This window comes from Fundulus heteroclitus, chromosome 16 (assembly GCF_011125445.2).
Source record: "Fundulus heteroclitus isolate FHET01 chromosome 16, MU-UCD_Fhet_4.1, whole genome shotgun sequence".
NCBI classification, from domain to species: Eukaryota; Metazoa; Chordata; class Actinopteri; order Cyprinodontiformes; family Fundulidae; genus Fundulus; species Fundulus heteroclitus.
This window is the reverse complement of record NC_046376.1, coordinates 1,917,769-1,938,938: the sequence shown is the minus strand read 5'-3', so window position 1 is coordinate 1,938,938 and position 21,170 is coordinate 1,917,769. Positions and strand designations below refer to the sequence as shown.

Here is a 21,170-nt window from a genome sequence, read left to right as displayed (position 1 = left end):
AATTCTATTGATAACTTCTACTCTGCGCTGTCGTCTCACCGTTCATCCACCAGAGGGCGACATTGTTCATGAGCGCTGCAGCCTCGTTGGATTTTCCACATTTTATTATTTTATATCTAAATATGAAGAGTAGCCAAAAATTGTACTCAAGTAAGAGTAGCACTAGTTCAACATATTTTTACTCACGTAAGAGTAAAACAGTATTTTGCAGGAAGTCAATTGAAGTACTGAGTAACTAATAACAGCTGATGATTTAATATTTAAGAATTACGTAATTGGAAAGACAAACACAGAAGGTTATGTGCAAATCCTTGTATATTAAAGACAAAAATTAAAACATATAAAAAGAATGACATAATTACAAAATAGTAATGGAGACAGAAGAAACACTTTTCTGAATCTTTTTTAGAAGCAATGCATACAGTTAATTACTGTTTCCTGTACGTTCATCTGACTTCCAGATGGCTGAATAATCTCAGAAGATAGAAAATAACATTAAAATAACAAAACTTGTGTGCAAATAATAAGTCTCACTTTATCAAAATCTAGGTTTTTGTCTCTCTGGTGCATCTTTGGTTAACATGGTCATGAAGTTACTCACAGCAGGAAGAGTAGCCAGAGATTTTACTCTAGTAAGAGTAACGATACTTGAGTCATAATATGACTCAAGTAAAAAGTAAAAAGTACAGAGCAGTAAAAGTACTCCTAAAAGTACATTTTGTCAAAAAAGTTACTTAAGTAAATGTAACTGAGTAAATGTAACTAGTTACTACCCACATCTGTAAATATGTTGGTAAGGCTTTTCTTTTTATTCTAGGAAAATCACTGTGCCAGAATAACTTTATTTATTTAATTATGTATTTATTCATGTGGCCCTACGTCAAAGCTCCGTCTGTCTCTGTTCTTTCAGTCAGAGCTCTGTCCTCTGGTTAGACGGCGGTGAGTACGCACAACCTCCTCCTTTCTTTCTTTATTTGCACTTATGTATATATTTTATGGTTCTTTATCTTCGTAGCTGTAAATGAAGGCGCTGGAGATGCTGCTTCAGTTCTGTGTCTGTTTCTAAATGCTTGAATGATGTCCAATCAGCTGAAGGCTTTGTCATACTCCATGAGCTGTTTTACTGCTGGTTTTAATCAGCACAAATTAAATCAAGTGATGAGAGGAAGGAAAATAAGTGTTTTGTGTATAAAATCAGGCAGTAAATAGTAAAACCATAAAGAAACAGATGATAGCTTTAAATCAAGAACTCAACATTATGTAAATACCAGGTTATTCTTTTCTTTCCGCCTGAATCTGAAGCAATAAATCTTTAATCTTTAATACCGGTGGATTAAGCAGATTTTCTCCTTCATCTCATCGTTAATCCGTTCCTTATCTTGATCTTTTCATTTTTATCCTTCTGTCCCGTCATTTCATCCTCCTATTCCCTCTGTTTAATTTCCTCCTTTACTTCCTACTGTGACTTTATTTTAAACAGGGGAAAATGTAACCAGTAAAAAAATAAAAAACTTTGATGATTTCTGGATCAGTTTCCTCTTCATGAAAACCTGCTTCTCCTATTTGAATGTTACCTAAAAGTATTTATCTCACTTTTTTTTTTACATTCCAACTTTTAATTCAAAGGCTTTTTATTGTATTTTATGTGATGAATCTGCAAAAAAATAGTCTAAATTGGAGAAGGGAAACGAAAGAAAAGATATATATGAAAAACAATACAAATAAATCTAAAACTTGAAATTGCTATGTGATTCTGTCTCCAATTACCTCCAAAATTCCCGTAATTAATGAAGTGAAGTCCACCTGTGTGAAACTGAAGGGTCACATGACCTGCCAGCGTGAACACACCTTTTCTGAGAGGCTCCAGAGGACCAGAACCAGCCGTGGGAGAGTGGGCAGAAAAAAGCGAAAAGTGTTAGAAATAAGAAGCCATGGTTAGCGTTTGCCAAAAAGCACGTGGGCAGCTCCCCAAATATATGGAGGAAGGCGCTCTGGTCAGAAGAGACTAAAATTTAACTACTAGGGGAAAACCTTATCTGCTCCAAACCCAACACACCCCATCAGCACCAGAACCCCGTCCCCACAGTGAAGCATGGTGGAGGCAGCATCATGCTGGGGGCTGTTTTCCATCAGCAGGGACTGGGAAAGGTGGGTGGTGCTGAATACTGGGACGTTCTGGATCAGAACCGGCGTCAGTCTCCCTGTGATCTGAGACCAGGACGGGCCGGTCTGAGGAGGAGCGTTTAAATCTGTTGTCGTCTGCAGGACATGCGGAGGAACGTCTGACGGGAAGTCGGAGCACCGCCTCATTTCCTCCTCGTCATGTCGCGCAGCCTGACGCTCGTCCTCCTTCTCCTTCTATTCCCTCCATCGTCGCCCCGAGCGGCGGCGCTGTGGCGCCGGGGAAACCGGGTGTCCTCCATTAACGCCTGCCAGCAGACGGAGGAGGCGGACGGCGGTCTGACGGTTCGCTGCAGCGGACTCCGGCTGACTCAGGTCCGTCCGCTGGCTCCTGTCGCTTTAACCGGCTCTCAGGTTGATGGTTACCTGCTCAGGTGTGTTTGTCTCTGCAGATACCTGCTGGCCTGTCCAATCACACCACCCGGCTCTTCCTGAACAATAACCGGATCAGTTCTCTGCCGGCCTTCTGCTTCTCAGACCTGTTCCTGCTGGATGAGCTCGACTTGTCCCACAACCAGGTCCCCCCCCCCCCCCCCCCCCCCCCAGCACCCCCCGCTGCAGACACACACTAACAGCCACTTTCACTCACTCCCTGTTTCCTGTCCCAGCTCTCCTCTCTGGAACCCGGATGTTTCTCCGGCCTGGCGCCGTCTCTCCGGTACTTGGACCTCTCATCCAATCGCCTGACAACGTTGGACCCAGCGGTTCTCGGTGGACTCCAGGTCCAGGCCAACCTGAGCCAGAACCCGTGGCACTGTAACTGCAGCATGCAGGTGAGTCTGAGTGAGGGCGCCGCCGGTACCAGACAGGTGGTACCAGACAGGTGGTACCAGACAGGTGGTACCAGACAGGTGGCACCAGACAGGTGGCACCAGACAGGTGGTACCAGACAGGTACCGGGGTGGGGCTGATGTTTCCTGTCTGTGTTCAGATCTCCGTGCCTCAGCTGGACGTGGAAAAGTCCTCTCTGGAGAAAGTCGTCTGTTTCTCTTCGGACCTTCCAAACCTCGGTAGGTGGACTCCACGCGGTTCCTCGTGCTTAGAACCTCAGAGAATGATTCTGGTTCTGTGTGTGATCCAGGTGCTGTTGGACTGCCGCTGGTCTCGCTGATGCAGGACTGGGATCTGTGTCGGTCGGTGAGGAGAACCACGGACTTCCTGACCCTGACCACCATGTTCCTCTGGTTCATCATGCTCATCTTCTACCTGATCTACTACATTCGCCACAACGAGGTGTTCGCCCGACGACACCTGGAGTACCTGAGGTTCCTGGAGAGCCGGGACCCTTTCAGACCGCGATGAGGAACTCCCTTAGGATCATTCAACTGTGACCCGTAGAAACCTTCACTACAAAGTATCTTTAATCCTGATCCAATTCACTCATAAGGTTCTGATTTAAGCCTCTAATAGAACCCTGTTATCAACTGCAATAATTACAGTTCTTGCTCCATGGATCCCTACTTAGTCCCACAGAACCGTGGAAAGACCTCTAAAACCTCATTAAACTACTATATAACCTTCTAACATCTCATGGAGCGACTTCTTCAGTAAAATGTATCCATGACTCCTGCGAATAGTTCAGGGAGTCAGAAGCTTCCTCTGGTCCTCAGTCTCAAGGTTTATTTCTAGGTGTTCTCTTAAACATTTAAACTTCCCTTATGAGCTCCGGGGTCCCATAAATGGACCGAAGAACCCCCAAAACATGTTTAAGGATGAACCAACCACAGAACGTCCAAAAATGATCCAATGTTTCCGAATGACCCCCAACCTGCAGATCCACTTCACAGCCAAAGTGTGGATCTTACCAAAGACTTCAAACCCATTTAGGCGTCTGCAGAAGAACCGTGTGAAGCAGCGGAGTCAAACTCATTTCTATACGGGACCACTTTGGCATCATAATGTCATTAAAAGGGCCGGTTGCACCTGTGTAGATGATACTTTTGATTTCATAATTTGAATTCTGGCCACATAGGAATATAAAAAAAATGCACAGTAGCATAAAAGTAGCACCTTAGGCCCAGTTTATACTTTTAGTTTATCTGCAATAAAAAAAGTTGATAATAGGGTGAGTTACACTTTAAACTCATCATTCTGCATCACTTCTTCTCTTTGGACGTTTCTGTGTTGTTTTAATGCGGGAAGACTGACATCTAGTGGCAGAATGCTGTTACTACACAGTTAAAAAATCAACATTCACTACACGAGGCTCAGTTTTGGCCACTTTATAGAATTTAAAAGGATATATGCCTCTACTTTATGACATGATATGCCTTTTTTGGCTCTTGGGGGCCAGATAAATTGCCTTGACGGGCCAGATTTGGCCCGTGGGCCTTGAGTTTGACACACGTGATGTGAAGGATTCGTTGAGATCCTTTTGAATTTATATGATGTTTGGATGTTTTGAAACTTTCATGTTTTTTTTTTTTTTTAAACTCCCACAGAATCAGATTGGTTGGATGCTTAATGACGCTGACAGTCTTGCACACCTCATCCTTTCAGTGCTCATGCAGAACCTTTTCCATGATAACCGCATCCAGCCTCAGGCCTCCTGACTCAGTGTGTATCTGTTCTCCTTGTTTCTGTGCTAAAATAATAAATCCCATGTGAAAACAGTGTGGGTTGGGTTCTTCCTGTCTTTAGACTTCATCTGACTTCTGTTACCAGCCATGAACTGAAGTCGGCCTTTAAATTATTTAGGCGTCCGCTTCAGTTCAATCCTACATCCTACAGCAGTGGGTTTGTGTCGTGGCAATTACTAAACAGGCAAACATGAGAAACAGAAACCAGAACAGAGGCACCTAAAAGCTCCGTCTTCAACTCGTTTCTTCAGAAGACAGAATAACTTTTACTGTTTGGCCCAAACCTCTTAAGCTGGACTTTAAAGTGACAATTACTCTTTTATAATTTTTAAATGGGTCTTAAGATGCACGTTTTACTTCTTACTTATGGGGCTGGACGATGATTAAATATGAATATATAACGACCGATGGACGTATATCGATGATAGTAAAAAAGGGTCAATAAAAAGTTCAATAGAATAACAGATTTTCTTCCTTCTACTCATGTAGGTTAATATGACATCATTACAACCTTCCAACCAATCACAACGCAGACCCAGGAACCAAGATCCGCCCTCTTCACAGAGTTCAGAGAGCACTCGTTCTTTTTTCTTTTTTAAAACTTGTAGTTTTTGGTAAAAAGTTGGTTGAATAAAGGGTTGAGTTTGAATTCAGTATTTGTGTCTTTATCTTAAAGTAGGTCGCTAAGCAGCAGCATAAAATGACCAGAGCTGCACTTAAAATTAATTATCATTTACTGTTGGCCAGAGTGCTGATCTCTATGATAAAGAAATAATTTGAAGGTTTATCGTGTAAAATAAATTCTCATATTTACCCATAGGACCATATTAACTAAACCTGAAATGTTCACAACTTTACTGTCTTTATGAAATAGAGGAAACGTTTATCATTTGGAATTTTGTCAGTTTTAAGTGATATAAGTCGTGTAAATCAGACTAGAATCTTTTTTTTGGGAGGGGGGGGGGGGTTAAAGGTTTGAGAGAAACTGGTGATCAATTGTTTTCTCTTCTGATTTACAGAATTCAGATGCATCTGAATTAGAACATTTTCTTTAATAATTCAGCAACAGGATATATTTGGGTTAATATTTGGAATTGACCATAGGAAAATTTGGCCATTTTATAAATTCAAAGTAAATTTTATTAAGGATTACTTTTGCCAAATGTGGTGCTATCCTTTTTTAATTACTATTGAATAAAATAGATGTTAGAGATTGATAAATTTGTTATTAAATTTTTACCATAATTACTTATATTCCATTGTAGTAAGGTACATAAATGTATTGATTTTTAACATTAAATATTATTCTTAATTAGGTGAAGTAAAGGTAGGTAGGTTTACATATTTTATTATATCCTAATTTAGTGTTTTAAAACTTCTCCATTAACATCTAATAAAACTTTTACATAAACTATCCCTTTATTGTACCAATCCCACATCACTTCTTGTTCCAGACGATCACACAGTTGTTCTGCAAAACAGAAGCATGTGGAGAGAAATTATGCGTAAAAATCTTTCCCAAGAAACAATCTGTTTATGGAAGTTTGATGTGAATCTTGTTCGTATCAAAATCACATAAAAATTTAAGTCCTCCTAATTGTCTGAATAAAGATCAAGAATTATATAACCAGATAGAATCTGGCATCGATAGATATGCCTTTAATAAAGACCCAAAAATGGATTCAATGCTTAAAGCTTTAATGCCAGTTTTTACTGAATGGGCATTTGCTTTATATTTTTTTCCCCCAATGAAACTTTAGAATAATAGAGTTAGTTTTTTCCACAATATTAGATGAAATATAGAGGGATTGCCATGGATAGATTATTTTGGAAAAACCTTCAGATTTTAACAGAACAACTCGGCAATATATAGTTAAATCCCTGCTTAACCAGCGTCTCAGTGACCTCCACATATCAACTAGTCAGTCTGAGACACCTGGGTGTTGTTTTCTGGTTCAGTTTGCGGAGCAGGATTGAGTCGTCGACGATCGACTGCTTCTGCCTGCTCTGTTCCCTCCACCGTCGGCTGCTCCTGTCTGCAGAGTGAATACTGTCCAGTCATTGCGAGGATCGGCCTCAGCTGCTCCCAGAACCGAACCCCCAGAACCGCACAGTTCGGCCCAAACACACCATGAAGGAGACATCCTCCAAGCGGAGAGAGAGGGCGGGCGGCCGGGACAAGTCCAACAAGGAGTCCAAGGAGCAGAAGGAGGCGAAGAGCGCCCCGGAACCGCAGGACGTGGAGATGCCGGAGGAGGAGGCTGCTAACGCGGCTAAGCAGCCCAAGGAGCTGGACAGCCTGACCCTGGAGGGTAAATCCGGGGCTAAAGTTCGGGTAGAATCAGGGGGACCAGTCCGGAACCAAAGCCCGCGTGGTTCTGGACTCTTAAATCCTGAAAAAACAACCTGTTAGCATTAGCCTGCTAGCATGAAACCAACAGCTGCTAGGTGCCGTAAAACAGAAAAAAGAGGCGTAAAAAAAGTCCAAACGCTGTTTTGTCCTGTTTATCTGGCATGAAACGGATCAAAACAGGCCCAGAACCAAGCCCAGGCCTAAAGCGAACCTGTCAGTTTCGGAACCGAACCTGTCAACAGTGAGACAGCAGAAAGCTGCAGTTTTAGCCTCAGGGCAGTTTAAGCTCCTTCATTTTAAATGTTGTTCCTTTTAATCTGCAGTCATTTCTGACTGTTTAAGAAAGATTAAAGGTTTTAGTTCCTTTTCTTTGATTCCCTGTAAAGTTTTTTTTTTTAAATCAACTCATAAAATGTTGTCTACTTTCAAACTTATGTAGTAAAAGTCCTATTTTTATAACCCTTTAAAGATCCTGCCGGTAAACCCAGCCTGAGGGTTTTTTTCCTGTTTTCATGACTTTTTAGCTCCTTCAGAACCGTCAGGGTTCTGTTGGGCTGAGTGAGCCCAGCACAGACCGGTCTGAGCCCATCTTCAGGTCCCACCGTATCCAGACTGAAAGGCAGGCTGGATGATTCAGGGGGAAATTAATTTTTTAGTCCCATCAGTGATGAAATCTTCCTGCTGCAAAGATCTGAGAAAACATGCAGACTGCAGAACCTCAACAGGACCTGAGCTGCTGTGGACCTCCGTCTCCTCAGCAGATGAATTCTGTGTTTTAGGACATTTTCATGGACTGAAGGTCAGAATAGAGCAATAAGATGTTCTGCTGAGCCTCCGTCGGTCTGAGCAGAAGCAGCTGCATCTTCATCATGGTTTGTAGTCTTCAGACGAGACGCAGGACAGCGGAGTTAGGCGCCAGGGCCTCTTTTAGGCAAGGCAGATTTATTTATGTCACACATTTCAGTCCAAAGACAACAAAAAGGGCTTTACGTGATTAAAATACAGGAAAATAAAAACAGAATCAAAACAAGTAGAAATAAAATGTAGAAACAGAATAGAACATGGGAAAATAGAAACTAAAGGGAAACATTAAAAACTGTTGGACTACAAACTTAAACTAATGATGTTTCAGTAAAACAGTTTAATAAGAACAGTTAAAGGCAATCCTAAACAAAAAGGTTTTTAACTTTAATTTAAAGGTTCCACGGTTCCATGTTCTCTACGTTCTTAGTGAGGACTTCAGAACCGGGTCCATGTTCTCTACGTTCTTAGTCTTAGTGGAAGGACTTCAGAACCGGGTCCATGTTCTCTACGTTCTTAGTGAGGACTTCAGAACCGGGTCCATGTTCTCTACGTTCTTAGTCTTAGTGAGGACTTCAGAACCGGGTCCATGTTCTCTACGTTCTTAGTCTTAGTGAGGACTTCAGAACCGGGTCCATGTTCTCTACGTTCTTAGTCTTAGTGAGGACTTCAGAACCGGGTCCATGTTCTCTACGTTCTTAGTCTTAGTGAGGACTTCAGAACCGGGTCCATGTTCTCTACGTTCTTAGTCTTAGTGAGGACTTCAGAACCGGGTCCATGTTCTCTACGTTCTTAGTCTTAGTGAGGACTTCAGAACCGGGTCCATGTTCTCTACGTTCTTAGTCTTAGTGAGGACTTCAGAATCGGGTCCATGTTCTCTACGTTCTTAGTCTTAGTGAGGACTTCAGAACCGGGTCCATGTTCTCTACGTTCTTAGTCTTAGTGAGGACTTCAGAACCGGGTCCATGTTCTCTATGTTCTTAGTCTTAGTGAGGACTTCAGAACCGGGTCCATGTTCTCTACGTTCTTAGTCTTAGTGAGGACTTCAGAACCGGGTCCATGTTCTCTACGTTCTTAGTCTTAGTGGAAGGACTTCAGAACCGGGTCCATGTTCTCTACGTTCTTAGTCTTAGTGAGGACTTCAGAACCGGGTCCATGTTCTCTACGTTCTTAGTCTTAGTGAGGACTTCAGAACCGGGTCCATGTTCTCTACGTTCTTAGTCTTAGTGGAAGGACTTCAGAACCGGGTCCATGTTCTCTACGTTCTTAGTCTTAGTGAGGACTTCAGAACCGGGTCCATGTTCTCTACGTTCTTAGTCTTAGTGAGGACTTCAGAACCGGGTCCATGTTCTCTACATTCTTAGTCATAGTGTGGACTTCAGAACCGGGTCCATGTTCTCTACGTTCTTAGTCTTAGTGAGGACTTCAGAACCGGGTCCACGTTCTCTACGTTCTTAGTCTTAGTGAGGACTTCAGAACCGGGTCCATGTTCTCTACGTTCTTAGTCTTAGTGGGGACTTCAGAACCGGGTCCATGTTCTCTACGTTCTTAGTCTTAGTGAGGACTTCAGAACCGGGTCCATGTTCTCTACGTTCTTAGTCTTAGTGAGGACTTGAGAACCGGGTCCATGTTCTCTACGTTCTTAGTCTTAGTGAGGACTTCAGAACCGGGTCCATGTTCTCTACGTTCTTAGTCTTAGTGGAAGGACTTCAGAACCGGGTCCATGTTCTCTACGTTCTTAGTCTTAGTGAGGACTTCAGAACCGGGTCCATGTTCTCTACGTTCTTAGTCTTAGTGAGGACTTCAGAACCGGGTCCATGTTCTCTACGTTCTTAGTGAGGACTTCAGAACCGGGTCCATGTTCTCTATGTTCTTAGTCTTAGTGAGGACTTCAGAACCGGGTCCATGTTCTCTACGTTCTTAGTCTTAGTGAGGACTTCAGAACCGGGTCCATGTTCTCTACGTTCTTAGTCTTAGTGAGGACTTCAGAACCGGGTCCATGTTCTCTACGTTCTTAGTGAGGACTTCAGAACCGGGTCCACGTTCTCTACGTTCTTAGTCTTAGTGAGGACTTCAGAACCGGGTCCACGTTCTCTACGTTCTTAGTCTTAGTGAGGACTTCAGAACCGGGTCCATGTTCTCTACGTTCTTAGTCTTAGTGAGGACTTCAGAACCGGGTCCATGTTCTCTACGTTCTTAGTCATAGTGTGGACTTCAGAACCGGGTCCATGTTCTCTACGTTCTTAGTCTTAGTGAGGACTTCAGAACCGGGTCCATGTTCTCTACGTTCTTAGTCTTAGTGAGGACTTCAGAACCGGGTCCATGTTCTCTATGTTCTTAGTCTTAGTGAGGACTTCAGAACCGGGTCCATGTTCAGGGAGGTTCTGATCTCCTCCGTCTCCTCCTCAGACATCAAGGAACACGTGAAGCAGATTGAGAAGGCCGTATCAGGGAAGGAACCTCGCTTCGTGCTGCGCGCCCTGCGAGCGCTGCCGTCCACCAGCCGCCGCCTCAACACCAACGTTCTCCACAAAGCTCTCACGGGCTTCTTCACCAGCAACGCCTCCACCAGAGAGTTCCTGCTGGGCTTCCTGGAGGAGGTGAGCAGCAGCTCTGGCTTTCACATGCCGATGACTCGGGTTCTTGTCTGAGCCGTCCTCTGTCTCTGTGTCTCAGCCCATGGAGACGGCGGAAGGAGACATCCAGTTCCGCCCGAGGACGGGGAAAGCGGCGGCGGCTCCTCTGCTCCCGGAGGTGGAGACGTACCTGCAGCTGCTGCTGGTGATCCACCTGACCAACACCAAGAGATACACTGAGGTGAAGAACCGGCTCCTACTGATCCATAAATGATTCACGGGTTACTAACAGTTCATCTGCTAAAGTATCTGTGCTGCTCTCATCCAGATCAGATGTGATGTTCTAATGTTCTTAGACCGTGATTTTTTCTAATTCTCTGTAGCTGTAACCTTCCTGGACTTTTTTCTTTTTATGTCTCCGTGTATAAGCGTCAGTTTGTGAGCCGCTGAAATCATGTCAGAGCAGCAATAGTTCGTCCAGCAGCTTAAATGTTTTATTGATCCACAGACGGTGATGAATGATGCTGGACGACATAGAAAAAAACCATATCGATAAAATAGAAATCATATTGATCGATATCGATAATTATCAATTAATTCAAAACATTTATTTTAAGTGCAGCCCTGACCATTCTATGCTGTTGCTTAGCAACCGTTTTTTAGATAAAGACACAAACACTGAATTCAAACTTAACCTTTTATTTCCTTTTAAAAAAAAGAAAAAAACACGTGCTCTCTGAACTCTTTGAAGGGGGCGGAGCTTGGTTCCTGGGTCTGCATTGTGATTGGTTGGGAGGATTAAAGATGTGATATTAGATCAGTGGTGTACAAACTATCTGTCTGTCTGTCTGTCTCAGACTATAAGTCACACTATTTTTCCGTAGTTTTTACCTGCTCCCCAAAATATGTGCTTGAAATATTTTAATTAAATTTGTCAGATTTTCTGTTGGAAATAGAATATGCAAACAGATCCAAAACTTAAAAATAGTTTTGCACATTTGCCAAATTAAAATTTGGTCATCCCTTTTTTAAAATCTCTTGGAATCGGTTGACTTTTTATTTAATAATTATTTTTGTCTATTTTCACCAATAAGAACAGGATTCGGCTTCTTTCTTTGAAAACAGCTGTTGTGTTTTGTCAGTCTTAATAAATAAAAGCAGAGTTTGTGCACAAAAGTCTGCATTTAAGTCTTTGGATAGTTGTGGTCCCATTTGCTATGAAATTAAAGAGAATGCAAAAAGTGGAATGATTAAAAGATAAATATTTTGTTATCTTTAATATTTTCAATTGAAGGAAGATTTTAACTTGTCTGTAATATTTTTCCCTAATAAAAACCGGTGCTGTTGGAGCAAAACAGAAAAATGCAGCTGGGGGGCCACACAAACCCAGTCCAGGGGCCGCTAATGGCCCCCGGGCCGCACCGTGGCCCCCCTGTGTTACACCGTCAGGAAGGATGGGGATGTTAGTTCTGGGTTTGGATCAGGCCGAGCTGATCCTGGTGGACTCTGTGGCAGGAAGAGTCGTCGCTGAATGTAACGCTGCTTCTTCTTCTCTGGTTTCAGGCGCAGAAAGTCTCAGACGAGCTGATGCAGAAGGTGAGCTCCAAGAACCGCAGAGCTCTGGACCTGGTGGTGGCCAAATGTTATTATTATCACGCCCGAGTGTACGAGTTCCTGAAGCAGCTGGACACCATCCGCAGGTGAACACGCACCACATGTTTCTGCTTCTCATACGTCCTGTTTACCAGCGGCTCCTCCACTGCTGCTATCCTGCTGCTTTAGAGGCATTTCTGCTACATTATTTCACTTTAAGACGCTTTAATACATTTAATGAAACAATGAAATGTCGTCTGCATCAAACCCATCTCAGAGTGGAAGTCTGGCATTTGAACTGGGGGACTCGCATCCTCCCTGATTTGATCCTTTTCAGGTCTAATAAGTAGGATTATTATTGGAAAAATGTTTTCTGACTTAACAAAGACTCCTGGAAACGCGTCGAAGCGTTTTCAGAAAAGTCCGGCCTGTTTGGTGCTGCGACTCAAGCAGATTCAGGACTGAAGCACCTTGGACTCAAATTCACTAAATGTTCTGAAAATGCTTAAAACGGAGGAACTAAAGTGCAGGAAAGGTTTGATTTCTAATTAAATCAGAGGATCTGTCTCACCCTCAGCTTCCTGCACACCCGGCTGCGCACGGCGACGCTGCGGCACGACGCCGACGGTCAGGCCGTGCTGCTCAACCTGCTGCTGAGGAACTACCTGCACTTCAACCTGTACGACCAGGCCGAGAAGCTGGTGTCCAAGTCCGTGTTCCCCGAGCTGGCCAACAACAACGAGTGGGCCAGATACCTCTACTACACAGGTGGGGAGCACTAACACGAGGGGGGGGGGGGTGGCTGCAGAGGGCTCACCTGTGTGTCATGTGACCTCTGCAGGTCGCATCAAGGCCATCCAGCTGGAGTACACAGAGGCTCGCAGGACTCTGACCAACGCCCTGAGGAAAGCTCCACAGCACACTGCAGTGGGCTTCAAGCAGACCGTACGTACACCGCCTGCCTTTAAACACCTGCTCAGCACTTCCTGTGGGCCTGACCCTAAAGCCAGACCCTAAAGGATCACTTAAAATCCTTAAATCTTCTTAATAATCGATGATGCTCCTTATCTATGATCACCAGCTGATTTTATGGTACAATCCACTCATAAATCTGTTAAAATGTGTAAGTATGACTTTAGTTAGCAACAAAGCCGCTCCGCTGAATGGATATTAGGAGTATTACGGTACACTGTGTCACTACCTGAGGAGCCCTGAGCTGTCTACCAGACTGCCTGACTGTAATGTCTAAACTAGAAGTGCATTAATGTAAGGCAGCCTGGAGAAGGCGCTAGAAACAATAAACCTAGTAAGTTAATTTAATATAAAAGTTTATTTTCGCCTTATGTTAGAAACAGTGCAGTGTAGTCCAGTTACTCTGTCCTCATGATAGAGACGTTAGAGAGCTGTGGACGTGGAGGAGAGATATTACACACTTGGGAGGAACATTTAATGCTCCTTATGGTCTGAGAAATACGGTGACCCTAAACCTAAATCTAATTAACTCATTAGTCCTAAACCTCACTACTACACCCTGGAATAAGTGAGGTCCTCATTTTACCATCAAAGTCCTCACTTTGATGGTAAAATACAAGTGCTGGCAGACAAAGAAGTGGGGATGCAGCATCTGTCACGTTTACATCAGAGGTAAAGACTTTTCATCCTTCCTTTGGACTGAAACTTTGGGCTTTTGTCCTCCTGATTGACTCTTACTGACGGGGTGTCATGATACTAAAATTTTAAACTTGATACTGATACTAAGAATAATGGCAATCTCTATACCGCAGCAAGATTTTTTTAAACACTGGGTTATTACTGGTAATGAGCACAAAATATGATTAATCACAAAAGAAACTTTTTTTAATCCTAAAAAAAGGGAAAAAACAACAAAATGACAAACTTGACTTTCTTAATTAGAGCAAAACCAATCAGCCTTGGTTTAGACAAATATATTATTTAAGCGTAGCTTCTCAGCTTGGTGGAACAGTAGACTAGATAACAGGAATTATCAGTGTTGATGTCCTTTATGGAAGGAGGGAACTTTGATTCACTCATGCAGCTGTTTACTGTTATTATAATTACTTATCTTTAGTGAGCTACTGTGTTTTATTACGAACGTGGACCAGGCGCATACAGAACCTATGTTTACAGTGTAATCAAGGATCTGATCCTTGCGAATAGTCGTATTCAGAAAATAAAAATATTATTCATCATTTTTTTTTTCCACCCGCATCTAATATAAACACAGCATTTAATATGAGAATACAACATCAGAAAATAAAATAAGTTTCATGCAGAGTTGGTTGCTTATCTAGCGGCAGTACTGCAGAACTGTCATAATGCTGGTTTGCTTAATTAATAAATCAAAATTAAATAACACCGGACCGAGCCTGACCGTCTGCAATGCCTCACAGTAAAGCAGCAGCTCAGCGTGTAGAAGACCGTTATTAATTAAATAAACCGATTTACAGCAACTTTTAGAGCTGATATCAGAACATTTACTCACGTCAGTCAACTCTGCGTCACATCTGAGCCTCGGCAGCTTTAGCTTCAGTGAACATCAACGTTCAGACTGGATTCCCAGAGACATTTAGACTCTCCAGGCTTTCCCTCTTGGAATCATACTTTTTTGTATTTTTTGTATTTTTTTGCATTGGATCTTGAAGCTTTCTTCATTGTTTCGCTTGGAGATGCTAATAGCCGTTAGCTGCTTCCTTGTTTTATCTCTAGCTGCACATGCTCAGTACGTACTTTCTCTGTTGTTACAAATAAACACAAAAGGCTTTATTTACTAACAAACTGAGCAAAAACAAAGCGTAAAACACCAAAATAAGAACTAATACACCAGCAGGATGTGATAATCTTTCATAAAAACTGTGTATGCAACCAGAGGGAGCTGCTGACGTATAAATTTTAAAAAGTCAAATAACGTGGCTATGCACCTTTAAACCAAATCACAGCCTGCAGCTCCACAGGCGACCCGTAGATGGAGCTAGAACCTCCATTTAAGGATTAGAACCACCGAAGTAGAAATATGATGATCATTCAGGTTCTGTTTGCTGTTTGTTGTCCTTCAGCTTCATAAGATGAACACCTGAACGCTGTTACGCTTTATCTGTGTTTGAGTTCGGTTCAACAGTCTGAGCTTCAGCAATTTTTTAAATGTAATTTTGGAAGCGGCACAAATTATAAAAAATTATCTAATGTTTTGGGCCAAATTCTGCTGCACATTAGTTTTCTTTAAACGCCGTTTTCAACTGTGATAAAATACCGATATGTTTTGCCATACTGTTCAGCCCAACCCAGTTCCTCTGCTCAGAGCATCGTAGCGTTTATGATTAACGGCTTTTCTTTCACGTAGGAATCATTGCATAACTAAACGGGTTAACAATCCCGGTTCTTTAACTCCTATCAGCAATGTTAAAATTCCTTCATCTGCTCCATTTAATAGTTCATTTTCCACCTTTTCCTTATTGGAAAAATAAAGCAGTGTTCCCTGGTTTGACCAGCTGTTGGGTCACATTTAAAGGTTAAATCAGTTCAGCGTTTATAATAAAAAGTCTTGCCTGATGTCCTCTGGTTCCGCTCGGTTCCTGGTTCCTGGTTCTGACGGGCCGCTCTCTGTGTGTCTGCAGGTCCACAAGCTGCTGATTGTGGTGGAGCTGCTGCTGGGAGAGATTCCCGACAGGCTGCAGTTCAGACAGCCGTCGCTCAAACGCTCCCTGATGCCGTACTTCCTGCTCACCCAAGGTCAGTGTTCACATGAACGCTGGTTTCAGTTCCCCATCAGAACCACAGCCTCACACCCGGGTCAGAGGGGGGGGGGATTCCCGCGTTACACCGATTAATCAGCGTGAGACAGAATAAGGAGATGTCTGAGCTCGTTACTCCCAAACCAAACAGATATACAGACACGACCTTTCAAAATAAAAGCAAATGAGCTCAGAGAGACATTCTTACTTTAATTAGACGTGTTATATCAATATATATTATATGTGTGTGTGTGTTTCCACAGCTGTGAGGACCGGGAACCTAGCCAAGTTTAACCAGGTCTTGGAGCAGTTTGGAGAAAAGTTTCAGACCGACGGGACGTACACGCTCATCATCCGCCTGCGACACAACGTCATCAAGACAGGTGAGCCAGGCGCTGGCCTCAGCAGCTCTCAGCCAGTCACAGCAGCTCTCAGCCAATCACAGCAGCTCTCAGCCAATCACAGCAGCTCTCAGCCAATCACAGCAGCTCTCAGCCAGTCACAGCAGCTCTCAGCCAGTCACAGCAGCTCTCAGCCAATCACAGCAGCTCTCAGCCAGTCACAGCAGCTCTCAGCCAATCACAGCAGCTCTCAGCCAGTCACAGCAGCTCTCAGCCAATCACAGCAGCTCTCAGCCAGTCACAGCAGCTCTCAGCCAATCACAGCCTGTGCGTTTTATCCTCCCTGTGTTTAGGCGTGCGGATGATCAGCCTGTCCTACTCTCGGATCTCTCTGGCCGACATCGCTCAGAAGCTGCAGCTCGACAGTCCTGAGGACGCCGAGTTCATCGTTGCCAAGGTGAGCGGCATGTAAACGGCTCTGAGGTCAGTGGGCGGGGTCCAAATACTGGTTGGATGGAAATCAGATGGAGGATGGAGATCAGGCGATGTTTATGCTGGAAGGAGCAAACCTGCAGGAAGACGCATCGCTCAGTACAACCGCTTATAAACGTCAGAAACAGATTAAAATGTTACAGGTGGAGCTACTTTTTATCATATTCCCAAAGTTGTTATCAAATAAATTAAAGAAATTCTGCCTTCGTTGAAAGTTTTAAATATTTCCAGAAAATGTTTCCTGCTCCGCGGTTTAAAATTACGGCTCCCAGCCTCCAATTTTCAACCAACACAACAAAAGCACAACAAAGCTTTGTGTCACATTCAGAGCCGTTAAATGAACGATTATACGCCTGTATGGGTGCATAAAGAACAAAGCGATAGTTATAGAGCATTTACAGCAGAGGTTAACGGATTTCCGTCATTTGGAAATTGAGCGCAAAAAGTTCCTTCTAGACTTTTCATTCAAGGTTTTAAACTGAAGCTGCTCTCAACCAATGAAACCTGGTGGAACCGGAGCATTAGCCAATCAGAGAGAGAGTAGGGCGGGCCTTTGCAAAGCAGACATCTGCCATTCTGAGGTTTATCGCTGTTCTGAACCAAAGAAGGCAGAGCGGCTGTCAGTCAATAAGCCGCTGCTCACCTGGACACTCGTTAAATAAAACGACGAGGATTCTGATGCATACAGATTATTAAGGAAACTACGTCAAAAAGAAAAAACAAATAAACTGCAGCTACAACATGGACTAGAGAACGGGTTCTAACTGGGTGAGGCCAGAGAAAGGCGATTCTCAGAGAGCTTTTATGAAGTTATTTCTTATTTTTACACAGAGTGGAGCGATGTGAAGCGACATTATAGAAGCGAGTCGCACCAGAAATATGTGAAAAAGCCTCCTGAGGATCTATGGACTCATTTTTACTCCAACCCATAAAAGACATGCCAGACAGACACGTTACAGCAGCCGAGATCACCTTTAACAATATTTAACTTTACGCTAAACTTTAATAAGATTTTTCTAATTAAAAATGTTCATATTTAAAGAGGAGTGACTCTCCAGCAGTCAATGGACGAGAGGCGGGGACACGCAGTCCATCCTGGACATGTCTACAGTCACAGGGCTAAAATTTAAGTTTTATTAAACTTCAAAAACAAATTTTATAAACTGTTGATGGAAAGTACAGAATTTAGTTTTCTGTATGAATTCTGTGGGATTGAGAAAACTCAGCAGTTATATGGAAAATATTGTATTTAGACATGTGGACAGAGGAAGAGGTCTGTTATCTGCTGTTAGGAAAGTTTAATGCACTAAGTTGGACGTTCAAAAACGTATAAAAATAAATAAATCAGAGAGAAAACACAGAATGTTCCCTAAGTGTTCATTGTTGTAAAAAAAAGAAATATATGCTTTTGTCTTAATGTCATCTTTTGAATGATGCATCTGCAGGCTTTTTAATTTGAAGCATCTATAAAATCAAATTAGCACAGTAATAAATGATCAATAAGTTTAAATATATGCGGCCTTCTTCAAAGGCTTAAAATGGTCCTATCCTGTAGCGTCACTACCGAGGAAACAGATTGGAGATTTTTACTTTCGTTAGAGTAAGAATTTGATCTAATCTAAATAAAAACTCGACCAGAATGTGATTCTGAATCAGATGCAGATCAGGGATGTTGAAGGTAGAAAATGAATTAGTTATAGTAAACCACTGTTAAGGCCTTTATACTGTTATACGTACACATTTATGTTAAATTCTTAATTTCCTTTACATTCAATTACTACTTTGTATAAATAAATCGTACAGTTTATATTATCAGATTGTGATGATAATATAACGTGGCCGTGACGTTGTTCAGGCGATCCGTGACGGCGTGATCGAGGCTAGCATCAACCACGAGAAGGGCTTCGTCCAATCAAAGGAGACCATGGACATCTATGGAACCAGAGAGCCTCAGCTGGCGTTCCACCAGAGGATTTCCTTCTGCCTGGACCTCCACAACATGTCTGTTAAGGTAACAGATCAGTGTTCAGATGCTCCTGAGGATTAAAAACTGCTTCAGGGTCAACATTAAGCAGCTCATGTTAACTGGTGGGACGGGTTAGCTGCAGCCTGATGGTCTGACTCTCTGTCTCCCCCTGCAGGCCATGAGGTTTCCTCCTAAAGCGTACAACAAGGACCTGGAATCAGCAGAGGTAACACTCACAGTTTCAGATCTTATCTCCAACCTCAGGCAGATGTTTGAGGGACAGCAGACAGAGTTTAACTAATCGAAATGAGATGAGCGGATCTGTAGTAAGGAGAGAATCAGGCCTGGTCTGATCTGTTTAGCTCAGCAGATATAAATAAACGGTTGTTTGATTCCACTTCTCAGTAGAATAAAACATTAACGTTTGTTCACGTCATAACTTTGGTAGCTGCCGTCTGAAACGAGGGAGCGTGGCGAGCGACTTGGAGCGGAGGAGAAAGGGAGAGAAATGGCAGATGGAGAAAGAAAGTGCTAAAAATATAAAAAGCAAAACATGTCGGAACAAATTAAGACTTAGGCTGAATAGAGCGAGTATTTGCCAGTTGGGATTCAGATGTCAGTAATTAACCTCCGTTGACACGCAGATGTTTTGATGTTTGGAAGAAGTCGACTCCGTAGAGAACAATCCGTCTTTGTTTCTCTTTGTGGTGCGTTTAGGAGCGTCGGGAACGGGAGCAGCAGGATCTGGAGTTCGCCAAAGAGATGGCTGAAGACGACGACGACAGCTTCCCATGAGCCTCTCCCCTGACTTCCTGTTGAAACAGGAAGTAGTAGTGTGTTAACAGATCCGTTGTTACCCACAATGCCCCTTGTTCCCTCTCTGTTTCTCCCGTTTCTTGTCCTGCAGCTTTAAACTCTGCTGCGGTTTCTTGTTTGTGAAACGAATAAATCCTGTTTTTGTTTACTCCACTGGTGTTTTCACTGAGCATGCTCAGAAGCCGGGTACGATTTAACCACCAGGTGGCGCTGCAGAAGCAAAATGAAACCAAAATGTCACAATTAGCCAGAATTTCTGGTCAAAGATGAGCAACGCTGCTGCAGGTTATCACGTTAAACCAGCACACCGTGTCCATGTATGACGAAAACCACACGTATGTTTTAAAATAAAACGCCAGTCATGAAGTAACGAACAGAAACCCGTTTAACACAAAACAAGATGTTTAAGAGAGAAAAATGCTTAAATATATCAATTTTAAATGGTAATTCATATCGACCACTGAGCTATATAATACACTGGAGTGCTAATCGCCGCTGTTAGAACGAGTCGCTTTGAAGCCACCAGCCGCCATATTGGTACTCCCTATTTCCCCCCAGTAACTAGGGAATATGTGCGCTACAGCATCGAATAACGAGGATTTTCTCATCTTCAGGGGGGCTTAAAACTTTTAAAATGTCAAATGCCATATACTTTTATGTTATGTTCTAAAACTATCAAGTACTGAGAAAGTCATGTGCTGAAATATTTTGCATTTTATTCATTTAAATATATATGTTTAACATTTATAAATATATAAATAATATACAAAAACATATATTTACATATGTGTATACATATATATACATATATACATATACACGTACTTATATATACATATTTATATATATATTTAATATGAATAACATGTAAAATATTTCAGCACCTAATTTCCTAGTAGTTGATAGTGTTAGTACATCCACTGACTGTAGAATTACCTGTGAAACGTTTTCACTCAGACAGAAAACTGCTTGTTGTTGCAACCAAATCCTGTGGGATTCTGTGAGAGTAGGGAGTAGCAAGATGGCGGCCAGTGACTTCAGTTTTTAGGCAAAATCAGCACTCCAGTGTATTATATAGCTCAGTGATATCGACCAGCACGAACCAAGGAGTAAACATTACCGTCTATAGCCACAAGAGGGCGCTCTAGGCTAGTGAGACCTATACTACTGTACCAATTAAAATTAACTGAAACATTAACTTATAACAAAGACTGAACACGTTTGTGTGTTGTTTCAGTTCCACGCAGCAGAGCGTTGCAGCTTGAAGGAACCAGACGGTGACAGAACGCTGTTACTGGGCTAGGAAGCTAATAACAGCTAGCGCTGGCGACGAGGCGGCCTCTAGTTCTTCCTGTCTCATTCACCACGGGCCGCCTCACCCAGTTCATTGCAGCAATACAAGGGAAGAAAACAATTATCAGAGACAAAACACTTGAAATATACATAAATTTATTAGAATTGGAACTCCAAGGGGAGACACACAACGTTCTCATAAAGCTCATGTAGTAAAACCAGAAGTCCGCCCTCCCATGGCGGCTGCAGGCGTGTCTGAAGAACCCGCCCAGGGCCGCATCTTTTGATAGGCTGCCGGGTAAAACCTCATGTGACTCCCACTTCGCCTGGTATCCCACAAGATGGTTGAAAGAATGTTTTCCCTGTTAGTGACCCTGGAAACCCTCATCCTATGTAGAGTCCAAACCACACAGTTTAGTAATCAGAACTT

At 42.8% G+C, this 21,170-nt stretch overlaps 2 protein-coding genes across 2 annotated transcripts; both read left to right on the top strand.

The window, feature by feature from the left end:
- The first annotated feature begins 1,914 nt into the window (after window positions 1-1,914).
- On the top strand, window positions 1,915-4,056 carry LOC105917952 (leucine-rich repeat-containing protein 3-like). Its single transcript, XM_036148621.1, has 6 exons — window positions 1,915-2,148; window positions 2,266-2,496; window positions 2,574-2,699; window positions 2,790-2,954; window positions 3,113-3,191; window positions 3,263-4,056. The coding sequence occupies exons 2-6, from the start codon at window positions 2,323-2,325 to the stop codon at window positions 3,481-3,483; spliced, it is 765 nt and encodes a 254-aa protein (XP_036004514.1). The 5' UTR covers window positions 1,915-2,148; window positions 2,266-2,322; the 3' UTR covers window positions 3,484-4,056.
- A 2,715-nt stretch (window positions 4,057-6,771) lies between these two features.
- Window positions 6,772-19,596, top strand: psmd3 (proteasome 26S subunit, non-ATPase 3). Its single transcript, XM_012852922.3, has 12 exons — window positions 6,772-7,072; window positions 10,324-10,514; window positions 10,591-10,731; window positions 12,054-12,190; window positions 12,661-12,851; window positions 12,925-13,028; window positions 15,716-15,830; window positions 16,096-16,215; window positions 16,527-16,630; window positions 18,521-18,676; window positions 18,807-18,857; window positions 19,349-19,596. The coding sequence occupies exons 1-12, from the start codon at window positions 6,892-6,894 to the stop codon at window positions 19,424-19,426; spliced, it is 1,569 nt and encodes a 522-aa protein (XP_012708376.2). The 5' UTR covers window positions 6,772-6,891; the 3' UTR covers window positions 19,427-19,596.
- The last annotated feature ends 1,574 nt before the right edge of the window (window positions 19,597-21,170 follow it).